At 39.5% G+C, this 24,855-nt stretch overlaps 1 protein-coding gene across 1 annotated transcript in view; it reads right to left on the minus strand.

Annotated features, from left to right (window-relative positions):
• Positions 1-24,855, minus strand: part of LOC107584817 (bromodomain adjacent to zinc finger domain protein 2B-like) — a 90,944-nt gene that overhangs the window by 40,160 nt on the left and 25,929 nt on the right. The window contains exon 3 of the mRNA XM_016271585.1: positions 801-968. Coding sequence (XP_016127071.1) covers positions 801-966 — 166 coding nt within the window. The 5' untranslated portion in view covers positions 967-968. The remainder of the gene's footprint in view (positions 1-800; positions 969-24,855) is intronic.

The following is a 24,855-nucleotide window of genomic DNA, read 5'->3' on the forward strand; positions in this document are numbered from 1 at the left end:
TGCATGACCGTATTTTAGATCCCTTAATCCACCCTGTACCTAAACTTAACAACTACCTTACTAACTATTAATAATTCTAAAGTGTTACCATCCAAATCTTAAGAAGAGACAGTCACTTCATATGATTTAATTTAGTTTTATTAATATAGAACACGCATAGAGCACATCACATATGGTAAATGGAACCTCAACTGTACTTGCTTGACACACAAGAACCAACAAGGTCTGTTTTCACGTGTCAAGCAAACCCTTTAACAAAGAGTTATATGTACTACCTCTAAGATGCTTTTTTTTTGTCTTTTTTGTCTCTTGACAGCTCCAGTCCTAATTCCAAAAAAAGAACAGTCTGGACACTCTGCAAAAAATCTCCCTTTGTGTTCCCCAGAAAAAAATGTATTTGAGTTTGGAACGACATGAGGAAGAGTAAATGATGACAGAACTTTCATTTTTGGCAGAACTATCCCTTTACCAGAACAGAATCTGAGAAAGTGAACACTTGTGCCTTATCAGACAAGACTCAATCAGCAGAGAAGATATGTGCTTTATCACGTCACTCAAAGAAAAAAAAAATGATGCTTCATCAGACAGGAAGAGAGGTCCCTGATGACTTCAGTCTCCAATCTGCCACCAACCACGCAGTCTAAACTTGGAGATGAGTTCAAAGCATGCCCGTGCGACACTCGGTGGTGTGTGTGTGTGTGATTGTGCGTGAGTTTTGACTGAGCACTTTTCACACTGTAACAATAAGCAACCCTTGCGTCAGGGCATGAAAGAGAGTGTGTGTGCGCATGAGTTCTTACCGCATGTGCCGAGCGAGGCCGTGGCTGCGTGGTTCAGGCTGCTCTTCACATTGGAGGCTGCTGTGGATGAGGAAGAGGAAGAGGAGGAAGATGACGATGCAGAGGTGGCGGTGTGGACGGAGGCCGGGGTGGTGGAAGGCGAGGCCAGCCGTTCTCCAGACTCCATATCTGTCAAGCACAATCCAATCGATAATTAGAGCAAGCTCTCGCACACACACAAACAGCCTGCCACTCTTCCTTTCACATTTCACTTGCCATGAACAATATTTCTATTTAACACCAGTCAGTCACCTTCACACACACAAACACACGTCTGCTCGCAAGATGAACCAACCCCACAACCATATTTCTACAGGACCACACATTAATGTCCCGTTTGGGCAGAGGGTTTGTTCGGCTTGTCACGTTAACCATTCATTCACTGTTGAGACCTCCTTCAATATGATAGAGGAGAAACACACTCACGGATTTTCGCACACACACACACACACACACACACACACACACACACACACACACACACACAAAGTGAGCAGCACACTGATTTACAAGACTATTCACAGCCATTTTTACGCCGCATAAAACAAGCGTTCTCACACTTGATGTGCTTAACAGGCAAATTATGCCTTTAACTGTTTCTGTGGAGATTTCACAGTTTGGAGAGACGCATATTAAAGACAGTCGCACATAGCCAACATATACACACACAAAACCCCACAAGCATTCTCAAATTTATTTTTCTCTCCTCAAAACATACCATATCTGCACGTACTTTAAACGCCTGAAAATGTGATTAGCAGCCGTCAGCGTGTGATTCAAGCAGAAAAAAACTTGACTGCTGAAGACAAGTGAACTGTTTATGTGTTTGGAAATCTTCAGCTTGGATGCTAATCTCACGAGTAGATTTCGCTGTGGGAAGCGGCAGAGAGTGCCAAGGTATAGCACACATGGCTTTGTTATTCTGTCATTATATATAAACACTCGTGGCCTGTCCCCTGAGCGGCTCTCCTTCTTGTATGTCTCTGCTACACACACACACACACACACACACACATGCAGGCAAACACACACCGATTAGATCTCAGATATGGAAACGCCCACAGAATATCAACTAACAGCCCTCACCCAAGAGCAATGCCGAAAAACACACACACACACACACACACACACAATGAAAGTGTCTGCAAATTGGAGTAAACAGCGGCAGAGGCCACAATCTGCCACTGCGGTTGTTATCCCTCTTTTCGCTCCACCTGTCCTTCGCTTCCTTGTCTCTGCTTCCTAATCATTTCCCCTCACTCATACCCTGCCTCCAAAGGTCAAAGGTCACCAGGTCATGACCCTGCCAACTCAAGTTCATGGCAGATTACTCTAAAGCTTGAAATTCAACCCTAAATAATGCTGCTTAGTGCTCAGTGGAAAACAATGATTGAATTATACACAATGCTTGAATATACATTTATGTTCTTGGTGAAATTGCTGTGATGTAAATCACAAAAGGGCGCTCGGTCAGATAAGACATGCTAACACAGAAGTGAAAGTGAAAAGAATGTTGCAAGTCACTTCATACACACAAAAACACATACAGAAAACGCTATAAAGACTGAGCAAAGACTTTAATTTTCTAAAACGCACAACCATGTCTCAAACATAAGATATAAAATATAAATAAAATTTAAATTATATATTTAAAATAAATTATATTATATAATTCAATAGAGTGTAATTAATACAATTTAAAACATATTAAACATTTTAAATGTTTTCTGTTTTAATATATTGTAAAATCTAATTTATTCCTGTGATGGAAAAATTTCAGCAGAAAGAATATTGTGAAAAATCACTGCAATTTAAAATAACATTTTATTCTAATATTTTTTTTAAATGGAATTTAGTTATTTTTTATTTGTAGAATTTTCAGCAGCCATTACTCCAGTCTTCAAAGTCATGATTCTTCAAAAATCATTTTAATATGCTGATTTGCTGCTCAAGTAAGATTTCTTATTTTTATCAATGAGGAAAACAGTTGTGATGCTTAATATTTTTTGTGGAAACCATGATACATTTTTTCAAGATTCTTTGATTAATAGAAAGTTTGAATAGAATTGCATTTATTTTAAAGATATATCTTTTGTAGCCTCAAAAATGTCTTTACTGTCACCTTTGATCAATTAAATGCATCCTTGCTGAATTTAAAAAAAATAACAAATCTTACTGACCCCAAACTTTTGAATGGTAGTGTATTTACGTCATATCATCTACTTATCTCCAGCTACTCACTTAGCATGATTACCTTAAATATCAACACTAACAGATGAGGGTTTCAAAATAATTCATAACAACAACCATGATTACTGCAATAATGGTATGCTGGGGTATTTAAGGATCCAATCCTGACTTAATTATCAGAAATTAAAACAGCTTTAGCATCAGAATTAGTCTGATTTTATAGCTAATTATCCATCTTCCACTGTGGCACTGGAAGGCAGGCATCGTAATCTCCGTGAGCTGCATAATTAATTTGACTTGGTGCACGCGGCCAATGAGATTCTTGGAAAAAACAGCAGGACCCGGATCCTGTGAATAAGTGAATCATATGCTAATCGCAATCTGGGTGCTTTGCGGGATACGTTTAGTCCATGCAATTTGGACGACACCTTCAGCTCTCCAGCCAGCCAGGAGAAATGCGAACTCGATTCCCATGAACGTGCTTCCAGAGAGAGATACTACATAAAGCTGTGTGTTATTTAATTTACCCTGAAAATCAATCATACACTCCTGAGGCAGTGAAATATACTGCTGAGGTTGCTGTGTTTGGGAGAGTGTGTGTGATTTAAGTTTGTATGTGTGTGTGTGTGTGTGTGTGGAAAATCAGAGAGAAAGACAGGGCATAGAGTGTGTTTTTATTCATAATGCTGTGTATCTTTCTCCAAACGCGCACGTGATCCACACTTCTCACTTGTTATGGCCCGTGGTAACAGATGGCCAATGCTAGCCACGCTAATCTGCCAACAGAGTCGTCAGCATGGATCAGTGCTAATCAGAGCGCACCAGCAACCACACCGACACAGAGACTCCATTTTCTTCAACCAGGGCATGCTCAGCACAGGCCTGTCACTTTCCGGGTGACCTGTGGCAGGGGAACAGCGACCTTTGACCTCATATCGCTGCTAATTCCCAGATGCAGTGGCATAAACGCTCATTCCAACAACGGGTAAGTACACAGGACGCGGAATACATGCTATTTTCACAAGGGCGTGAGATTGTGGTTAACGAGTGTCCAAATACATCCATTATGACTCATTGATTGGTCGCAGCGCTGCGTCGCCATTGGCTGGAGCAGCTTTCCTGAAGCGTGAGATGGCTTCGCCTGTCGCAAGACATGGTTGCTTGGTGACACTGGCAGTCACACCACCGTCAGCGTCCCAGGATGCACAGAGAGAGAGAAAGAGAGCATGTGCGGCATCGTGTTAAAAACACCAGTCTCGAAATAAAGGAGGGGAGGGCGGATGGTGGGGAGAAATGATATGTGGGTGGTGGCCTGTACAAAGAGGTGTGGGATTCACCTTTCTTTCTTCAGCCGTCTCATTTGTGAGCGAGAGGGTATTAGATATTTTGTTTGTGTGTGTGTGTGTGTGTGTGTGTGTGTGTGTGTGTGTGTGTGTGTGTGTGAGAGTGTGTGTCCTGCCACATGGATGAATATTCTAGAGGTCTTTAAGAAAAGCAGGACGGCAGGGTCGGACTGATAAAATTGATTTCCGAGCACTAAAAGCTGAGGGTTTCTCCACGGCTCCGTGCATCCGTGTCCGTTCAAGCAAAATGGGAAATTCTACAACTCCGATCATGAGCCAAACCGGTCGGTTTATCCTAACGCAAGGAGACAGATGCCATTGATCACGTCAATGCGCCTTTCCACCGTAACGGACATCAGTCTTGTGCTACACAGTATCAGATAGTTGAAATTCAAAGGATGGGAACATGATTTAAAGCTGTAATATGTGTGAGTGTGTGTGTGTGTGTGTATCTTTGCGTGTTATGAGTAACCAGAGACCAGCAGCTCAACCACCCAAACAAAGGGCCCGTGACAGATGGTGGAAAGCTGCATGCTGGGATACTTCGGCCTTTCGTCCGTGAGCTGTTCTGTGGTCCAATGAGGAGTTACCAGATCCACTTCCACAGCAACACAGATCAGCAGATATACCGAGCGGATCGTCTGCCCAAACAATGCCACAAAAACAATGCAAAATGAGACCTGATGTCCACATGCACACACCGCTATCCTACAACCACTGTAAACTTTACACACCAAAGAGTATGTTAAAGGAAGAATTAACTTCTCTTCACAAGCAAAGAGGACGTGCAGTGAAATGGCAGATGCTTTTGTTCTGATCTCATGATCTTTCAGTCTTCTTAAAGTCAACTGGAAAGCATCACACACACATTCCTTTAGGCTGTCTGGTGCACACACACACACACACACACACAAAACAGAAGCTGCTGGTCACGCCCACACTTGTAGTTGTAGTAGTGCATATAAAGCGGCTACATTTAGCCCTAAGACAGGGACGGATTCATTCACACACACACAATCTCTCAAAGAAACTTTTTCACACACACACACACTGAACTACTATAACAGCACTGCGCTCTGCCTTGTAAAACTATATATTTATAAGAACTAATAAATCTATCAAATAAACAAGTTCTGATTTGTTGTGGCACATATGGGCTGTCACATTGAACTGGTGCTCATAAGAATGATTGAAGTTTGAATTCAGTTTACTTCTATTCCACTTGTACTATGTCAGCTATGCAAACAAAGGCTTTGAAATATATTACTAATGAAAAACATTACAAATTTTTTTTTATTATATTATTATAAATCATTATACACTACATTTTATATAAACTAAAATAAATACAATTTATAATGAAAAATGTATAAATGTATTTTATTGTAAATAATATGCTGCAAATTTGTTTAATAATAATAATAATAATAATAATAATAATAATAAGCAAAACAAGGTGTTGAGAAAAATATGTAAACTTTAAATTAATTTGTGTATTATTTCTAATAATAAATTATGAAACATTTTGTACAATATATTTTAAAGAAATTTTAAAATATATTGTACATAGTACATTTCTAATAAATATTTTTTTATTTATTTTATTACAATAATCTATGAAAACAAAGCTTTGAGAAATACGTAAACATTACATTTTAATTGGTGTATTAAAAAGTTAAATAAAAAGATTTATATTTATAAATGATATTATTATGAAAGTATACATAATCATATTTTAATATAAACTATTAAATAAAGTAAATATAATTTATACATTTATTTTCTAATAAATTATCTATTTTATCTATTATCTATTAAAATTTGTGTGTAAATAAATATGTTGAACAATTTCGAGCAATCAATTTCTTCTTGCAGCAACTTGATACAGGCTTTATCAAATTTCTGGAGCTTGTACATAATCACTTTCTCACTTGCACAGATACACTGAAAGAGCCAGCTATGCCATCTGCCCCTCTTCACCCCATCATTTCCTGTTCTCTCTATACTAAGTCATTTGACAAGTGTCAAAGTTTAGGAACCACACAAAAATGCATTTACAGTCTGCGATGAACTAAAAGATCAATGTTAATTTATGAGCTCCATTCCTGTCTACTTAATGACTGCATGATCTCCTTTGCAAAACATGAGTCTGACGCACATATAATCAGCCGGCTGACCACCAATGAAATGTGCATGCTGATTGGTCAGTTCAGAGGAGCATAAAGAGTCTCACAGGATTCACCAGCATTCTTTGACCTCCGCAAGATCCCAGTGGGACCATTGAGGATCATTAGATGTTTAGCTTGCCACAGCACGTTCAATGTGTGTGTATATGTTTGTGCTGTAATATAAGTGTGTGCGCAGGTGTCTTACATCCCATCTACAAGCAAGCGACGTAACAACTAGATTTCTCTAGTTTTCACAAAAACTACTGACCTAGGTTTGTCACACACAGCAAGTGAGCGGCGATACCGCGACGACACACCGTTAGAGAGAAAGAGTGTGAATGTGTGTGCGTTTGAGTGAGAGAGAGAGATATTCTGTCCTTTACTGAAGCCCATTTCTTATTCACTCCGGAGGCAGTGGATCCGGCAAAAACCAGATATATTTAGACACTCCATTACAGAGAGAGCTGTGTGTGTGTGTGTGTGTGTGTGACATGCTCCATGCATGTCCCTGTACCATCTCCATTAACATCCACACAAACACATTCTGTGTTCACATACATGCATACATACACAAACAGACAGAAACATAATTACACTACGTACAGTTTCATCACTTCAATTCTTTTCTCCATCAACACTCTGATCTATACCTGTATTACCGTCATAAACATGATTTACAGCTCCACAAAAGAGGAACACACATCCTGCCCTCCCCTCATGTCCTGTGTTTGTATGTGTGTGTGTGTTTACAATGACAAAAGCATAAACCTGATGAGAAAATCCATCTCCTGTTTCAGATTGGACGGAGCAGAAATATCTTCTATTGATCACTGCAAAGCAACCATCAGCTAAGAAAACAGCCATGATTGGCGAGACAGGCGTGCAGTTCCGCACTGCTCTGACCATAGACTGTGTGTGTGTGTGTGTGTGTGTGTGAGAGAGAGAGAGAGACAGTGTCTAGCTCTAGGGATGATTTAAACATTCAAAAGGGAGTAAAATCAGCATGTCAGTGCTATAACACAAGAGTCATCATATTTATACATGGAAAGGGTGATGAAAGTGGCGTCTCAAATAAAAGTGTGCAAAGAGGAGAGAGAGGAGTAAAAAGAGACAGTGTTGGTAGAGAGAACAGTGAATGAGAAAAGGCAGCAATTAATAAGTTATAGATTGGTTCTTTGAATAACTTTGCATTATTCATTGTGGGGTTATGATGATAACTGTGAAATTAGAGATTCATTTTCAGCTAAAGAGAGAGAAAGACAGAGGGAGAGAGAGTATGAGGTGATGCATTGAGACGCCAGTCCTACTAAACAAAAAAGGTTCCAGTCGTTGCAAACTACACGCATACAGTCTCAAAGTCCAATATTAAAAACAACCGCCAAATGCCATATGCAAGTAAAAACTGGCTTTTATAAGTTTTATAAACGTTATTTGGAATATTTCTAATGAATGAGTGATGCGAGCAATTTAAATCATTCACATCTCCTAACATCTTTTAAGTTTATCCATCTAGGACAGAATATAATTAACTACAATATCTTATTAACAGAAGCTGGGAGTGTCGCAATGTGAGTTCATTTTACATCTTACTTGTATGTATTTTTTTGTATTTTAATTAAGTTAAAACTTAGTTTTAATATAAAACTAATAATAATATTAATTATACTACTAATAATATATTTACAATTTAGATCAATTTAAGTAGTTCAGCAGCCCCCTTGGAATTTTGCTGCGGGCCCATATTGAGCCCAGCTACACATAATAACTGACCAAAAAATCCTGTGTTTGTATCATTAACTAAATGACATATGCACTTTAAAACAGAGCAAAGTGATCAATGAAAAAACAGAGCAAAATAGTGGGACTTTACTAGTCCAATAGTCATCCTTAAAAGTGAGAAAGGTGAAACATGAAAGCTTTCATATAATTGCATTGTATAATTAATGCAGACAATGCTAAAATCTGTTTCTTTTTGTTTATGTTAGGGATCTCAGAACAGTTCTCTACAGTTTTTATTTGTATGTGAACATACCAAATGAACTCTGTTTCATCTCAGAAGTCTGCTGTGTCATTTCACTTCTTTGTCACTTCTTTGAAAAGCAGACCTTTTCTACAAGTATTTTTTCAAAATACTAAAATATTTAATCTAGATATTGGAGGACAAATGCAAGGGAAAAAAATATACTAGATTTTCAATATGGTCCCAGACCTTTGGACAGGTCACTGTACAAAGATAACCCAAAAATAAAGTGCAAAGTTTGCAGACAGGGGAATTTTCCTCCTACACTCTTAAAAATAAAGGTGCTTCAAAAGGTTCTTCACAGCGATGCCATAGAAGAACCATTTTTGGTTCCACAAAGAACCATTCAGTCAAAGGTTCTTTAAAGAACCATCTCTTTCTTACCTTTTTATAATCTGAAGAACCTTTTTTCACCACAAAGAACCTTTTGTGAAACAGAAAGGTTCTTCAGATGTTAAAGGTTCTTTATGGAACCATTTAGACAAAAAGGTTCTTCTATGGCATCGTGAAGCACCTTTATTTTTAAGAGTGTACTGTCACCATATAAAACAACTGACACTGAGGTCATGTGGTTCACGTAATTAAATACGAGTCAAGTTCAATTTACTCAAGTCATTTACGTTGTTCTAGGGGAGGTGTTTGAAGCGAGGAATTCAGTCTCAGAGACAGGCAGACAGAGTTGCAAATTAAACAAGAACTATGGCTGCTTGAGCAATTAAAAAATATATATATTGTCATTCTCTCTTTCACACCGTCTCTCTCTTTCTCTCTCTCTGGCCTCCAGACTTAATCCAGAGCTGTCTAACCATCTGCCTAATTTTAGCTTAAAATGCACACTGAAGTTTCCTTCTCCGCTCTGCACATCACACCCCCATCATATTATCATTTTATTCAGCCCTGACCCCCTCAGACAGACCAGTCTAAAAAAACGACCCACATCTGCGCACCCAAACACGCTCCCTGCTGCTCATCTCTGAGTCTGGGCCTGCTCGACTGTACCGGCAGCCTTCCAGAAAATTCTCCAAGTGCCAGGATGAACACATGGCGACAACCGCAACAATATTTCAAGGCGATTACGATTACCAAGGGCTCTGGCGACAATCAGGCATTGGATTACACCATTACTGTGCCTGATCTTTAAAACAAAGGTGGGCTAAGCCGTGGAAACCGTGAGGAATCCCACACACATGTACAAAGTGTGTACACATGAGCGGAACATACAACTAATCTGGGAGGACTAAACTGAGTCAGTGGGTCTACCACAAGCTGTCAATCATCTGCCATGTGGGAGGAGTCAGCCACTGGGTCAGGGAGGATGCGGTCGGAGTTTATGAGGGTATGATGGCATCGTCAAGGACTGCAGGCGAGCAGGCGGGTCGGGGGGTGTCAAGGCCGAGGGACACGCGGAGCATACAGAACATGGATTTTGATCCGCAGACCTTCCCCGGCCCTGGATTACACCACAGCCCACCCGTTTGCATCAGCCTCTCTTCCTCCAGAGACAGAAAGAGAAGCTGACAGGAAAGAAAGTGAAAAGAGGAGAAAGAAGGGGCGGAAAGGACAGAAACATAGCGAGAGAAGATGAGAATAGCTCCTTGCGTGATTTTTCTGTGGGCTGCTGGGTTTGAGTGGGACAGCAGGAGTGAGTTGAGGTAAAGCAGACTGGACTGGCCCAAATCCTTCAATCCTAAACACTGGCACACACACAGGCTTTGTTCCAAAACCTAGTAAGCTGCCTACCTAGACAGCATATTAAGGCATCATAGGTGTAGCCCTGACAGACTTGCGTCCAAATATGCCTACTTCCATATTATATAGTAGGTGAAAACCAGTATGTGTGGTATGAGTAGTAGAATGTCTGAATTCACAGTATTCAAAAGACAGGAGGCGAAAAGGATAACCTACCCTGATAACATTCTATTTTCATTGAGATTCCGAAGTGTGTATCTGATGGACTGTGACAAGCTCACTAAAAAGATGGCCGATAAGTCAACAGAAATATATTATAGAGATAATCATTTCATGACTCAAAATTGGAGTTTTACCCAATATTTATGTGTACTATATATTGTTATTCTTATTAGTTTAGTTAGCTTAGCACCATGCTAATGTTAAATAAAGAAAATAGCTATGTACAAATTTGTATGTACTGCATTTGATGAAGAACTGCAAAAAAAAAATTCTAAATGTATTCAAAAGTGTGTTATAAATACAATATAGACATACTAGCATTTTTAGCATGTAACCTACAACATCAAAAGCCTCACTGTTATTTGCTATTTAGCGGTGCCATGGATTTGTAAAATGTTTGTCATGTATTTTTGTAACCTTGGAAGTTATTTAACCATTTAAGTACAGGTTTTTAGTTAAAAGAGCCAATTGCAGGTTTCTTTATACTAGAATGCACACATGCATTAACTAGTATTACTAGCCCGAAACACATACAGTTGTGATTCTGACAATTTTATTGCTTATATGAAATTCTTGAAAAGAAAATTTCACAAATAGTTTTGGAGATTTCAGTCTTATCCCATTCAAGTAGATATGAGCTGTACTTGTGTGCTGAGGTGTGCTATCCATTCACAATGTCAGAGCAAAATGCAAAAATTGTACCTTTAGGGGTACAACAGCTTATCACTGATGCTGTACACCCTAAAAGGTGCATATTAGTACTATTAATTTACTACTATGAACCTTTTATGGTCAAATATGGTACAAAGATGTTCTTTAGAGGGTATTGCCCCAGTGACAAGCTGTTATACAATTATGGTACAATTTTTGCACATTTTCCCTGAGAATGTACAGCAGCCAAGAGAACAGACTTGTCCAAATCAGCCACTTACGAGGTTCCATTTCTGTTAGAATGCAGCTGCCTATTTAGACATTGGATAGCAAGGCAGAAAGGGTTCTAAAACAGAACTATGGTAATCAGTTACTGCAAGGCTCCATCGAAGGTGTGTTGATCTGGATGGAGAGATCATGCTAAAGGAGAGGGTCTAAAAGCCTAGACAGAGAGATCATATTAAATGTGTAGTTGTGCGCTGGAGGTGTAGTAGTCGCAGTGTATTTGTGTGTAATAAGCTCATGTTCTGTTGTCCCAGCTAAATAAAGCCTGAAGGCACCATCTCTCTCACTCTCTCGGTCTCGGACTTTTCCATCCACCTCTCCCTTCACCTAAAATGCTGTCTTTGTTTTTCCTCGTTCTTTTTAGAACAGAGCTTCTTTCTTTAGTTAACGTAATGGCATAATTAGGCGTTCGTTTAAAGAGATAGTCTTCATTTAGCTTTATGCATTCTCTCCGTCTCTCCGAGCGCCTTCCGCATGGGTCGTTCCTTCCCAACAGAAAGCCAATTATGTGAAGTTTATGTGACTTTGCCAGCCAAATATAGGCAAGACTGTTCATCTCTGATGATAACATGCATGAGTCATAATGTGAATGTGTGTGTGTGTGTGTGTGTGTGTGTGTGTGTGTGTGTGTGTGTGTGTGTGTGTGAAGTTACAAAGACACCCATGGTGCATCTAATGAGATGAATATTGCTTATTTATTTGTTTTTTACTTATACACAACTCTGAAACTATAAATAATTTTTGACCAAGATCGCTGCTGCAAAAAATGCCTGTTCCTTTTCCCTTATCCAGTGGGTCAAAGGTCACTGACAGTCAGCTTGTCTTAGCACAGACAGCAATCTGATTGGTCGTTTCAATGTCAGTCTGCAACAATGACCTGCCTCATCTCAAACAATTTGTCTTGGACACCGATTCCAGTTATTTTTCATTCAAGACAGAGATTATCTATCAGCGATGGAATGCATTAAAGGCACTGGATCAGTTGAAAGCACCCAGCATGAGGACACACACCCAGCAGGTGAGCAGCCAGCTGTCATATCCTCATGCCTAGTCCAGGGAACATCGCTCTGACATTTCAGGAGCGGCAGAGACAGCCGAGCGGAGCTGTGTGAAATGCAAAAAGGTTCTTGATCTCCAGACACACACACACACACACACACACAAGTGTGGTGGATTCAGGGGTTTGAAATGGCGACCGGACTGCCATCTCTTCATAATCACTCAAATCCACACATGCACACACACACACACACTTATCCACCCACTCATACACACACTAACACACTCACAGTCTTCTCTAGATATTATCTCCCCTGATTAGCATAATCTAATCAATTTCACAAAATTGTCTTTTAATTACCAGGAGCTCCTCCGGTGTGAAACCCTCGGAGGGCTGTGGAGGAGAGAGATCTTCGGGCGCCCCTCACCGGTTCATTGGCACCTGCTCTTTGCCTGTACACATTTGTTAACTAAATGTAAACACGGTAGCATTAGCATTGTGCTGTTTCATTGGTTTAATGGCAGCTAAAAATAATCCTGGACCGATTACAAATCTTTCTCCAAAAAAGATTTTCTACTTTAACACAATTTACAGCCATTCAATCCCTCTTTGTTTGTTTATGAGATTTTGAAGTGTTTACAGGCAGAGACTAATGACTAAAAGTCAGGCTGTAAACACGCTCTTAATAAAACTAGCCCTGTGTAGCAGTGAGTAATCACGGCTGATCCTGCCAGTTTGCTCATGTGAGCGTGTGTGTTTGTGATCGTGTGTGTGTACTTTGCCCGTGTGGGAAATTATTAACATCCAGTGACTCACAGCCCCCAACAATAACGCGGAGAGGTAAGACAACACACACAGACGAGGTAAACACACAAACACGCTAAATCTAGGCCGCGCAACACACCGCCCGCATCCACATCGTCCTCCTGCAAGAGCTAAAAACCACAGCGCAGGATGACATGAAAGCCGTTTTAGCTCAAATACGTGAGAGTTAACAAGTGAAGGTCTGCATCTGAACAAATTCTAGCAGAAATCCGACCGTCTATCTCTCTCTTGGGAGAGAGATTGTCCTCAGGGAACTATTGCTCACACAGCGGACTGTGAGACTCGGTTGTGAAGTTTATCCAGTTTATTTCATTACAAAACAGTCAACTGAAGGAGTGACACTTTAACTGGAAACCTTTAACCTACACATGTCCATCAAATCAGACTCAGACACTTCTGAAATACAGAAGCACTCTTTTCTTGTACTTTTTAATATAGTTTTGTCATGTTATTGAGAGGAGACCATTTTTATCTGTTATAGCTGTCATTAATATTAATAATATAAGCCTTTAAGGGTCAGCCTCCTCTTTCCTGGGCCTTTAAGACACTCATCTCATGGCCTGGGACAAAACACAGAAGTACTGGTACTTTTGACATCCCTAAGGTGAAGAAAGGGCCATTTACACAGAACATGGATTCCACTGCATGACTTTTCCATTTTCTCTATATAAGCATGCACTAGATAGACATCTTTTACCACTGTGTTCACATCTCATGTCTTTTTTCATTACACTGCTCACATTATGCATTTTTGTGTTGAAAATGTGTAAATGGCCTCTAAAGGTGCAACAGATTCGGGAAATGCAAGCCGATAAATGCCTATGTGCGCTAACTGCTAAGCCATGGCTCTGACAATGTTTCTCTCTTTCAAAGAATCACTTAAATCGCCTTTAGAGCCAAATACAAAGCGGCAGGGAAAATCAGGCTGAGGTCAATATAATCTAAAAATGATTTTACACTGAGCTTTATCTGAAGAGAGAAACAGTGAGAGACAGACAAATCAAAAGTATTCTATATACTCTTTCCCTCTGTCCTTGCCCTCTCATCTGATCATTTCATCCAATCAAGGTCGCTCACAGCTGCCACACACAGATGTGGACGCTGAACCCAATTCAAGCTTGAGAGAGAGAGAAAACGAGAGAATAAACCTTGAAGCACCTGCGTTTGACAATGAAAACAACAAATAAAGTTCTTACATGCTCCTTAAAACACACAAAGCTCCTCTCTGTGAGATAGCGAGACAATTAGAATTCAGTTTGAGAAATAACAGACGTTCTCTGCTGTGGACTGCACCACATGCACTTACTATTGGCCTGTTTTATTGGTTTCCAAATGAATGAATCCAATCTAAACCGAATCCTGCCCTAAACAAATCCTGCTCACAATCAGTCCTTGGTGATGTGAGGTGACTATAAGGAGCTCTAAACCCTGGCTGTGTAAAAAAAAAAAAAAAAAAACGCCATATTCAAACCTGCTTTCTTATGTGCTCAGAATATGATACATTGCAGGCAAGTAGCCATAATCCAAAGGGACTAAATGTGCATTCACATGACAAGTGTCAAGACACCAACGCACTTCGGACCATACCCCACTTTTCCCTCCACATGAAAACACCCTTCGATGTCTTTACATGGACATCAGAGGGTGATTTTACCATTTATTAATTCACACAGAACATCTAATGTCCAAAAAAAGATTATATAGTATGCAAATAAGTGTTTTTGCACAAATATTTTAAGTTAATGATTCATTCTAGTTCACTCCCTACTTTCCTGCCTACGTAGACTGACTTTAGCATTAGCAAACAGAGTATGGGCTGTGAAGGCGCATTTTATTGGTTCGACCTACTAAATGAATATGCCCACTTCACTGTTTTGATTCGGTCTCGTGGGCGGCACTGAATGAACTGGGGCGTTTCGTCTGTAAACGAGGATCTGCTGACTGACTGATTGATGTTTGATTAGTTCACCATGTGAGTCAATCTAGTTCACAACAAAGAATTATGAATTGGTGAAAATTTCTGATAGTCATACACAATAAAAATGACGTAGGGACATAAGTGAAACTCTTTATTTAGGCTATTATTGTTTTTTTGTTTTTGTTTTTCCTATAGCTTAAAGACTTGCCCAGGGGATAACAAAATGGAAGTCAAATGATAGATCTTGCTATTTGTATGGAAAACAGCTCATCATTTCTCTTTGATTTTGCACTGGCACCACCCCATACATTCTGAAAAATAAATGTTTCAAAAGGAGGTTCAAAAGGTTTCTTTTTTAAAGAACATTTCAAAAATCTAAAGAACCTTTTTCCACTATAAAGAACATTTTGTGGAAATGGAAAGATTCCATGACTCATGTCATATTACAGGGACAGTCTCCCTGGAGAAACTAGAGGTTAAGCGCCAGTGCTACACTGGTAATATTCTCATGGATCGTCACTTGTGGAGTTCAAACCTATGACCTTTCAGGTACTAGTCTAGATCTTTAACCTATATTTCACACCACCCCAATAAGGTATGTAAGCAAAAATGAAGGGTAAGTGTAAAATACCAAATTGTTGTATTTAGCAGACTTTTTATATCTAAAGTGACTTACAGTACATTAATTACAGCCACAGTCTCACTGGAGCAACCTGAGGTTATGATCCTTGCTGAAGGGTAAAATGGCCACAGAGCAGGACTCTGGCTTCTCTGGTCCTGTGTTATGTACTAGGGAATAGGGATTAAACTAGTTTCTATTTTGCTTTCAGAAGACGTAACACATGTAACATCTTGTCTGGGGTTAAACCAGGAAACATACTTTTCCAATCAGCTGTTACTTAACATGACTACTGCAAAGCTTGCAGGATACATCGGCATGTTCAGAAGTACAGGTGCATCTCAATAAATTAGAATGTCATGGACAAGTTCATTTATTTCAGTAATTCAACTCAAATTGTGAAACTTGTGTATTAAATAGAGCTTCTCCACCCTTCTGCCAGACTCTAGGACCTTGGTTTCCAAATGAAATACAAAACTTGCTCTCATCTGAAAAGAGGACTTTGGACCACTGGGCAACAGTCCAGTTCTTATTCTCCATAGCCCAGGTAAGACGCCTCTGACATTGCTTAACAAGAGGAACACGACAACTGTAGCCAAATTCCTTGACACGTCTGTGTGTGGTGGCTCTTGATGCCTTGACCCCAGCCTCAGTCCATTGCTTGTGAAGTTCACTCAAATTCTTGAATCGATTTTGCTTGACAATCCTCATAAGGCTGCGGTTCTCTCGGTTGGTTGTGCATCTTTTTCTTCCACACTTTTTTCTTCCACCCAACTTTCTGTTAACATGCTTGGATACAGCACTCTGTGAACAGCCAGCTTCTTTGGCAATGAATGTTTGTGGCTTACCCTTCTTGTGAAGGGTGTCAATGATTGTCTTCTGGACAACTGTCAGATCAGCAGTCTTCCCCATGATTGTGTAGCCTAGTGAACCAAACTTAGAGACCATTTTGAAGGCTCAGGAAACCTTTGCAGGTGTTTTGAGTTGATTAGCTGATTGGCATGTCACCATATTCTAATTTGTTGAGATAGTGAATTGGTGGGTTTTTGTTAAATGTGAGCCAAAATCATCACAATTAAAAGAACCAAAGACTTAAACTACTTCAGTCTGTGTGCATTGAATTTATTTAATTCACGAGTTTCACAATTTGAGTTGAATTACTGAAATAAATTAACTTTTCCACGACATTCTAATTTATTGAGATGCACCTGTATATCATGCATAGTATGGCCAAAATGTTTAGTATACAGCAAAGCCCACTGCGCTGGGTATTGTTTCCTACAATGCAATGCGCTCAAGTTGATCTTTCATTTCCTGTGTAATGAAAATAACTTTAACATCTCTTCCTAACAAATTATTAAAACTGCCGAAAGGTAAAACTGAAGAGTTCAGATTTGCTGTAACACCTTAATTTCCCCTTGGGGATCAATAAAGGAGGTCTAAGTAAGTTCTGTACCACTATAGCATCACCAAACAAAACTGCTCAAATAATGATTGTTTTTGAGCAGGTTTGTATGAACAACACTCCCCTTGTCTTCTATTGGTGAGATAAACAGATAGCCCTGCCCCAAACTTATACCATTGGTTGAGCCAATGTTGCAATGCCAAGCAGGACAAAATTCTCAAACAAACAATTTTTTGAAAGCACCACAGAAATACACTTGTGTTCAAACTTTTCAGGTAAATCATTTTACAGATTGCTTACTGATATTATTTACTCGGGATAGGAAACTGTATTTATTTAAACAAACAAACAAATTGCATTTCCAGGGCTGCACATTAAACAGAATAAAATTGCAAACTGGCAATGAACATTAAATAAATACATGTAGTGCATGCTTCAGAGTGAAGTGTGGCACTGTGTGATTTTACACGCAAGAATCTCATGATCTGTTTTTTTAAGTGTCTCGAAGCAGCTCGCTTCGCAGTAAATGCTGCTCCACATGAACTCACTCTCTTAAAATGAAGAAATGAATACAGCCACAAATATAAGTATTGTAATTTTACTGTGGTTCTGTAGAATAAAATTCTATCTATCTATCTAACTTTTTAAAAATTCATTTTTATAGTCGTGAAAAATTGCAATTAGACAACCCCCCCCCCAACCATACCCTTTACCATTTTTCTATATATATTAGGGCTGCACGATTATGACAAAAATCATAATTGTTGATTATTGCCTTGAAATTGTAATTGCGATTATTAATTACGATTATCACAATTTACATTGAATGATGTTTATACCATTGTTTGATGCAATTGCATGCCATATTTTTATATGAAAATAAACAAGCTGAAAACACTAACTGACAAACTTTTAGTGCTTTTCTATAGTATTAAGCCTCAAATGTCAACTATACATCAGATTGGTTTCTTTAAATTATAAAAAAAGTAAAAATATAAATGGTATTATAGTGTTATACTAAAACTAAAATTAAAACAATGGAAAACCCCTTAAAATAACATGTACAAAAAAAAAAGCATCGTAAGCACACAGAATAACATAAGTGGACTTTGAACGATTAATTGCCGCTTTGAACGATTACGTAATTGTGGCATCCATAGTTGTAATCGCGATTAGAAATTTGATTAATTGTGCAGCCCTAATATATATATTTTTAGATGTTAGTAGACAGTATATACTGTGCATTATCTAGTAAGCTTCAGGTTTGCATTCCATTCTGTACACAGCCATGGTTCTTCACACTTTACTTAACATGGACTCTGTTGCCTCCTCCAAGCTCTCTCTCTCTCTCTGAGCTTTTTAGCTATTCTTTAAACATTCATTAACATTGAGCCGTCCCACAGCCAAATGCTGAGCTCAGTCTTTAGAGCGTTCAGAGAGGTCGCTGACCTCTGAGGAGGCAGAATCGAATAATGTTTCCATTTCGGTCCCTTCAACCAATCAGACGAGTGTGGGGCGGGAGGAAGAGGAGGGGAAGGGCAGCACACATCCTTCACGCCTCACTCACAACCAGGAAGACAGCCTGCAGAGATACAGAGCAAGAGAAAACACAGCCGTGTCTCTCTCTCTCTCTCTCTCTCTCTCTCGCTCGGCTCACGTATGCTGACATTCCAATCTCCTCGGAGCGAGAACAACAAACGCACTGTCATCCTCGTGGAGGCGGCCATCTTTGAGAGCTGTGAGTGTGTGTCTGCCATTACAGACGATCAGATCAGGGGAAGAGCGCAGGTCGCTGTTAGTTTAGAGTATACTATTACCCGATACCCTCGCGAAAAACCACAGCAGCGGGAGGGAAGAGAAAACACACACTCGTCTCAACTGATGGACCTGTTTGATGCATTTGATGGAATCATCCTGATGTAATTTAATGAATTTAATAGACTGTGGTGGTAAAATTAGCTGATGGTTTACGCCCTTAACGGTCTCCTAAATCACCTGACAGGGAAACAGTCACATCTCCATCACACGCACATCGGTTGCAGCTGTGTGTGTGTCTTACAGATGTACCTGTAAATATTCTCTTGCTTTTTAAACATTCCGTTCGCGCCGATTCTTTCAAGACGTTATCAGAGAACACGCCACACGACTATCTCACAAAAAACACACACACACCCAGCTTACAACAGTATTCATGTCTCCTGCTTTGATTGTGACAGAGTGTTTAGTCTCTGTACATTTGACAAAAAATTACTGGCTTTGAAATGCTTTTGAAATGCACACACACACACACATGTATTTATCCATCTAAAAAGGGGACATTACATAGATATCTACTGTTTTTATACACAGCTAGTTAAAAATACTGTAACCTAACTGTTACCCGAATCCTAACAGAAAACATTCTGTATTTTTACTATTTAAAACAAAAACTTTATTTACTTTATTTTTACACCGTTTTTACACAAGAAGACCAAAAGGAGGTTTTGTCAGGTTTAGCCCACTTCGGGGTGAAAATTTGTCTCCAAAATATGGTTAACTAGGTACACACACACACACACACTTCTAGCTATCTATCTAAACAAGGACTTTATTTATATTTTTAAAAAAATTATATTAGTATAACAAAGAGTGAAAAATTTAAGGGGGTCTGAATACTTTCCGTACCCACTGTATATATATATTATAGTAATCAAATCTCATTATTAACTAGTTGCTTATTAACATGCATATTACTATTGGCTGTTTATTAGTACTTAGCACATATTAATACCTTATTCTGCATGAGAATATTTTAGATCTTTTAATTCTACCCCATACCTAAACTTAACAACTACCTTACTATTAATAAGCAGCAAATTAGTTTATTGAGGCATTAAAAGTAGTTAATAGTGAGAATTGGTCTCCAAACTAAAGTGTAACCTTAATTTACTATTTATTACTTATCAATCACTTTAAGCTTTGATTTGGCTTCTTTTTTTACCCTAAGTATAGCAAAGCAACCCCCCACACTTACTTTCACTATTGACTGCAAGTTGATTCTGCACTTCCTGTACTGCTACAATGCTGCAAAATCACTGGGAAACTGAGAAAAACTGTGAATGTGTGTGTATTTGTTCACACAAAGACACACACTAATGGCACCGGCCATCATCCACACACACACACACACACACACACACACACACACACACACACACACACTGGTGCTGGAGTCCTGTGAAGCAACAGGCGATCACCTAAAAAAAAAATAAACACTCAAACTGCTAAAAGTATTTAATGTGGCTGCATGTGACAGGTCTCTCTCTCTATCTCTCCCCTCAGCTCTAAAACACATGCACTGACAGACACTGTAGCATGTGCTCTTTCAATAGCAGATGGCTGGACACAATCTGTGCCTTTTCTGCAAAAGATATCAACAGACCAATGAGAGTCTGTGTATGTACAGTGGAGTCCAAAAGTCTGAGACCACACTGAAAATATAAAATTTTTATTTAAAACCTGGAAATAAAGGGCCTCGGGACAGTTTTTTTTTTTTTTTTTTTTTTTACAACATAAGAAGATATATTTCCAATTTTGCACTCAACTTAACCTTTCATTCTGATTGTTATTACATTTATATGTTTTTTATAATAAAATTAAGAAAATATTAAATGTGTCACTTATGGCATGAGACCCTAAAAACAACAAGATGTTACATCACGGCAAGAGACATCCATCAGTGTGTGTACAAAACCAACAATTAATACGACAGATAGCATATGTGGCCAGTGACTGACTTGTGTAAAAATATGTCAAAATAAAAGATATCATGAATGTTATGTTATTATGTAATATCTTTTCAATGCATTGATCTGCCTCAATAATGTACTTTTCTCAGTAAATATTGACATGTGATTAGCTGATTTCAGTAACATTTTCATTCGATTTGAAAAGTTTACTCAAAATAGAAGCATTTTACTGGTGATCACAGACTTTGAAGCCCACTCTGTCTGTGTGTGTGTTCCTGTGCACACATTGTTCTACTGTCTGTTTGGGTGTGTTTGCTCTGAACTTTCCTGTAATCACTCAGTGAACAGTCATCTCCACACACCTTTCTGTATTCCCACCTGTGAATTTGTTCGAGTGTGTGACTAACCTTTAGTGTGGCTGAGTCTGAGCTCTCTCTTATTTCTCAAACAAAAAATGTGTTTTGCCTGAAAGCAAATAGCACGGTGGTTTTGAGTGTGTATGGCCGTTATGTGCTTTTGATTCACAAACTCCAGACCTCTGTCAGTTTGATCAGCTTCACTGAGATTTGCAGAAACTTTGAATCCAGAAATGATTTTATTTCTCCCTGAATCTCTCTTGATGAATATGACAGAGAAACCAGAATTTCCGAATGGAAAGTGCAAGGTCCATATTTCAAATGATTCCATAATCCACATAGAAAACCAAAGATGTGCTGCAATAGCCATCAGATTATTATCCCAAAGAAAAAGAGAGAGAGTTTGTGTTTGTGTGTGTGTGTGTGTGTAAGAGATAATCCGTCCTGACTGTTTCCTGTGAAAACAGATGGAAAAACATGAGTCTTTTTTTCCTGTGCCTGGTCAGGCTATTAATACCTCTGAGACACACACACACAGACCTCTATATTCACCAGAGACCGAGCACAGCTCAAAAGTCCTGTTATACAATCTGAGACTGGCTATACAGGGGCTTGTCATTAACACAAAACACATTCTAATATCACACATTTTCACACGCACTAACATAAACCCCTTTTTTTCCCACACACTCTCAAACAGGCATACAACATACACTACCTCCATATAAACACCCAGCTGAAAGAGCAAAACACGCACACATTAAAAGACAGGCATTTGGTTACAATTAAACATGTCAGAGACACAAAACCAGTGGGCAAATACATTAAACCCTCTTTCTCTACGCAAGGCCTCATCTACAGTGAATGACAACGCGCTAAATGCTTTTAATTGCCATCAATTGGATCTAGAGAAAAGGGAGGGAAAACCTCATAAAACATGTTTTGTTTTTCCTTAAGGCTGCAGTTAAAAATCCAAACGTTTTTGTCTAAACCTACGGGCAGCGTGAATGCAATATTCATTTTGCTGCAGGAGAACAATCCATGCATAACAATGAGATTTGCTAATGAAATCAACCATCAACCTGCAATACATACATATTAAAGCAGCTTGCGCTGTCACCCGTTTTGTGCATCGTTTGTTCCTCCTGCCGTCTCCTCAGTCTCCCTCTCCCCCATTCTTTCCGACCTTTCCATCTCATGCTCACCTTGAGTTTTAATAGCTGTATTAACACAAAATGATGATCGCACATTTCCACTTCTTTGACCTGCGCAACACACTCACACACCTGTGCAAAGAGGTGAGACCCAGATACACCGTAGTGACGTAACTGAGAAAGATGTGACAGTCTCTACTAATGTTTGCTGAACCAAAAAAAGCCAACCGCTAATGCAAGGACCAACTGATTATAAGCAGCCGACAGATGCGTAATGGTGAACAGACTGGACATGAAAGCAGATAATATGAGGTCTTATTTTTACCATCTCAAACAGTATAATCTTTGTCTGTATGTTTCATAAGGACTAAACAATCTAAAAAACAACATTTGCCACAACATTTAATTATTTTGATTAATTATTTAATATAGGTAAATGTAAGACAGACAGACAGACAGACAGACAGACAGACAGACAGACAGACAGATAGACAGACAGATAGACAGACAGATAGATAGATAGATAGATAGATAGATAGATAGATAGATAGATAGATAGATAGATAGATAGATAGATAGATAGACATGGAGAAACGGACAGAGAGACACAGAGACACAGAGAGACAGAGAGACAGATAGACAGATAGACAGATAGATAGATAGATAGATAGATGTGGAGAAATGGATAGACAGACAAGACAGACGTGGAGAAATGGACGGACAGACAGACAGAGGTGGAGAAATAGATAGATAGACAGACAGACAGAATTAGATAGATGGATACGATGGATGAACAGACAGACAAACAGAGAGATAGATTGACAGACATACAGACAGACAGGTAGATGGATAGGTAGAGAGAGATGGATAAATGGATAAACAGACAGTTAGATAATACTAATATCTGCCAATATAAGAGCTTTTTCTTTTTCCGTATCAGTTAATTATCAGCTATCTGTATCTGCCAAAATTTTTCATCGCGATAGAGCAAGAGAGAGAAAGAGAGAGGGAGAGTGTGTGTAAGGAGTGTGTGAATGGCCATTTCTCCCTGCTGACACAGCCTCCATCTGCCACTGAGCCGTGCAGAGAGGCACAGAGAGAGAGAGAGAGAGAGAGAGAGAGAGAGAGAGAGAGAAGGAGAGAAGGAGAGGAGGGGAAGGAGGGCAAGAGGCAGTTCTGGTGTGATGGAGAAGGAGAGAGAGCACTCACGCTCACCTTGGTGTCACCTCTGCTGAGCTGAACGGGACGATGGGATAGGTAGAGACACAAAGACGCTCTGCCCTCTCTCCCACACACACACTCACACCTCTCTCCTCTGCGCTCCATCTCTTTTCTGCTCGCTCACACACACACACACACACACACACAGAGTAACGGCACAATCTGTGATCACTGGAGCTGTTTGAGCCAGATATCGTCTCGGGGGATTTACACACACAAACAGGTGCACACACATGCAGAAATATGTACACATACACACAAACGGTCTCGTGAGATCCCCGTCTTTCTCTTAAAATGCATACACACACACACACGCTGTGGAATACACACACAAACAGACACAAAATAGGGCAAGCAGAGAGATTTTGACACACTTCTAAACACACACACACACACACACACATACACACAGAGAGAGAGCGCCTGAGGGCAGGGTTTGAAATGAGAGGCAGCGTTTTAAAGAGCTCGCTGAATTCCACCTGTGATTAGTGTGGCTGCAGGGCTGATGGATCACGGCGGACACATTTCACTCACTCGCTGCTTATCTCTCTTTCCCTCCCTCGTTTTTTTTCTCCGCTCTCTTTTCCTTTCTCTCCAACTCCTTCCCTCCCTTTCTTCCTCTTCGCCTCACTCTCGCTCTCATTCTAGCTCTGATTTTTCACTTTTCGTCTCTGCTCTGTGCATTAAATCCTCTCTGCTCACATCGACATCTACACTAATGCCCCCGCTTTCTCTGTATTTTCTTTCGCCATCTCTCTCCCTCTCCGTGTGTGCCAGTAGGGAATGACCTAGCAGCTGGGTCCTCTGGAACAGACCAATAAAATACTAAATATCTCCCTGCACATCACCCACACACACAGACACAATGCCCCCCTCTTCCCTGGACCATCTGCACGCCAAACCATCCGTCCCTCCCCCCTGACACTCAAGACCCTTGTGAGCTGTAAACAATAGCCAGATATGACGGAGAAACGCTCATGTTGTATCTGCCGCTCTAAACCACCACCATGATTAACGATAGACCAATAAATCAGACAATATTTGGCCATTTCTAAATAAGATAATCATGTTCCCCCTGTTGTAGTTCTACCTTGTGTCACTTCTAAAAACAACTAAAAGTTTTGTGATTGAATAAAACACTTTTTATGTTTTGGAGTAAATGTTGTGTAAAATAAATTGTGGATGATGCAGGTTTGAGTCTGCCTGGCATCATTTTCCAATC

The sequence above is a fragment of the Sinocyclocheilus grahami genome, unplaced genomic scaffold (assembly GCF_001515645.1).
Source record: "Sinocyclocheilus grahami isolate Dianchi unplaced genomic scaffold, SAMN03320097.WGS_v1.1 scaffold63.1, whole genome shotgun sequence".
In the NCBI taxonomy this organism is placed as follows: Eukaryota; Metazoa; Chordata; class Actinopteri; order Cypriniformes; family Cyprinidae; genus Sinocyclocheilus; species Sinocyclocheilus grahami.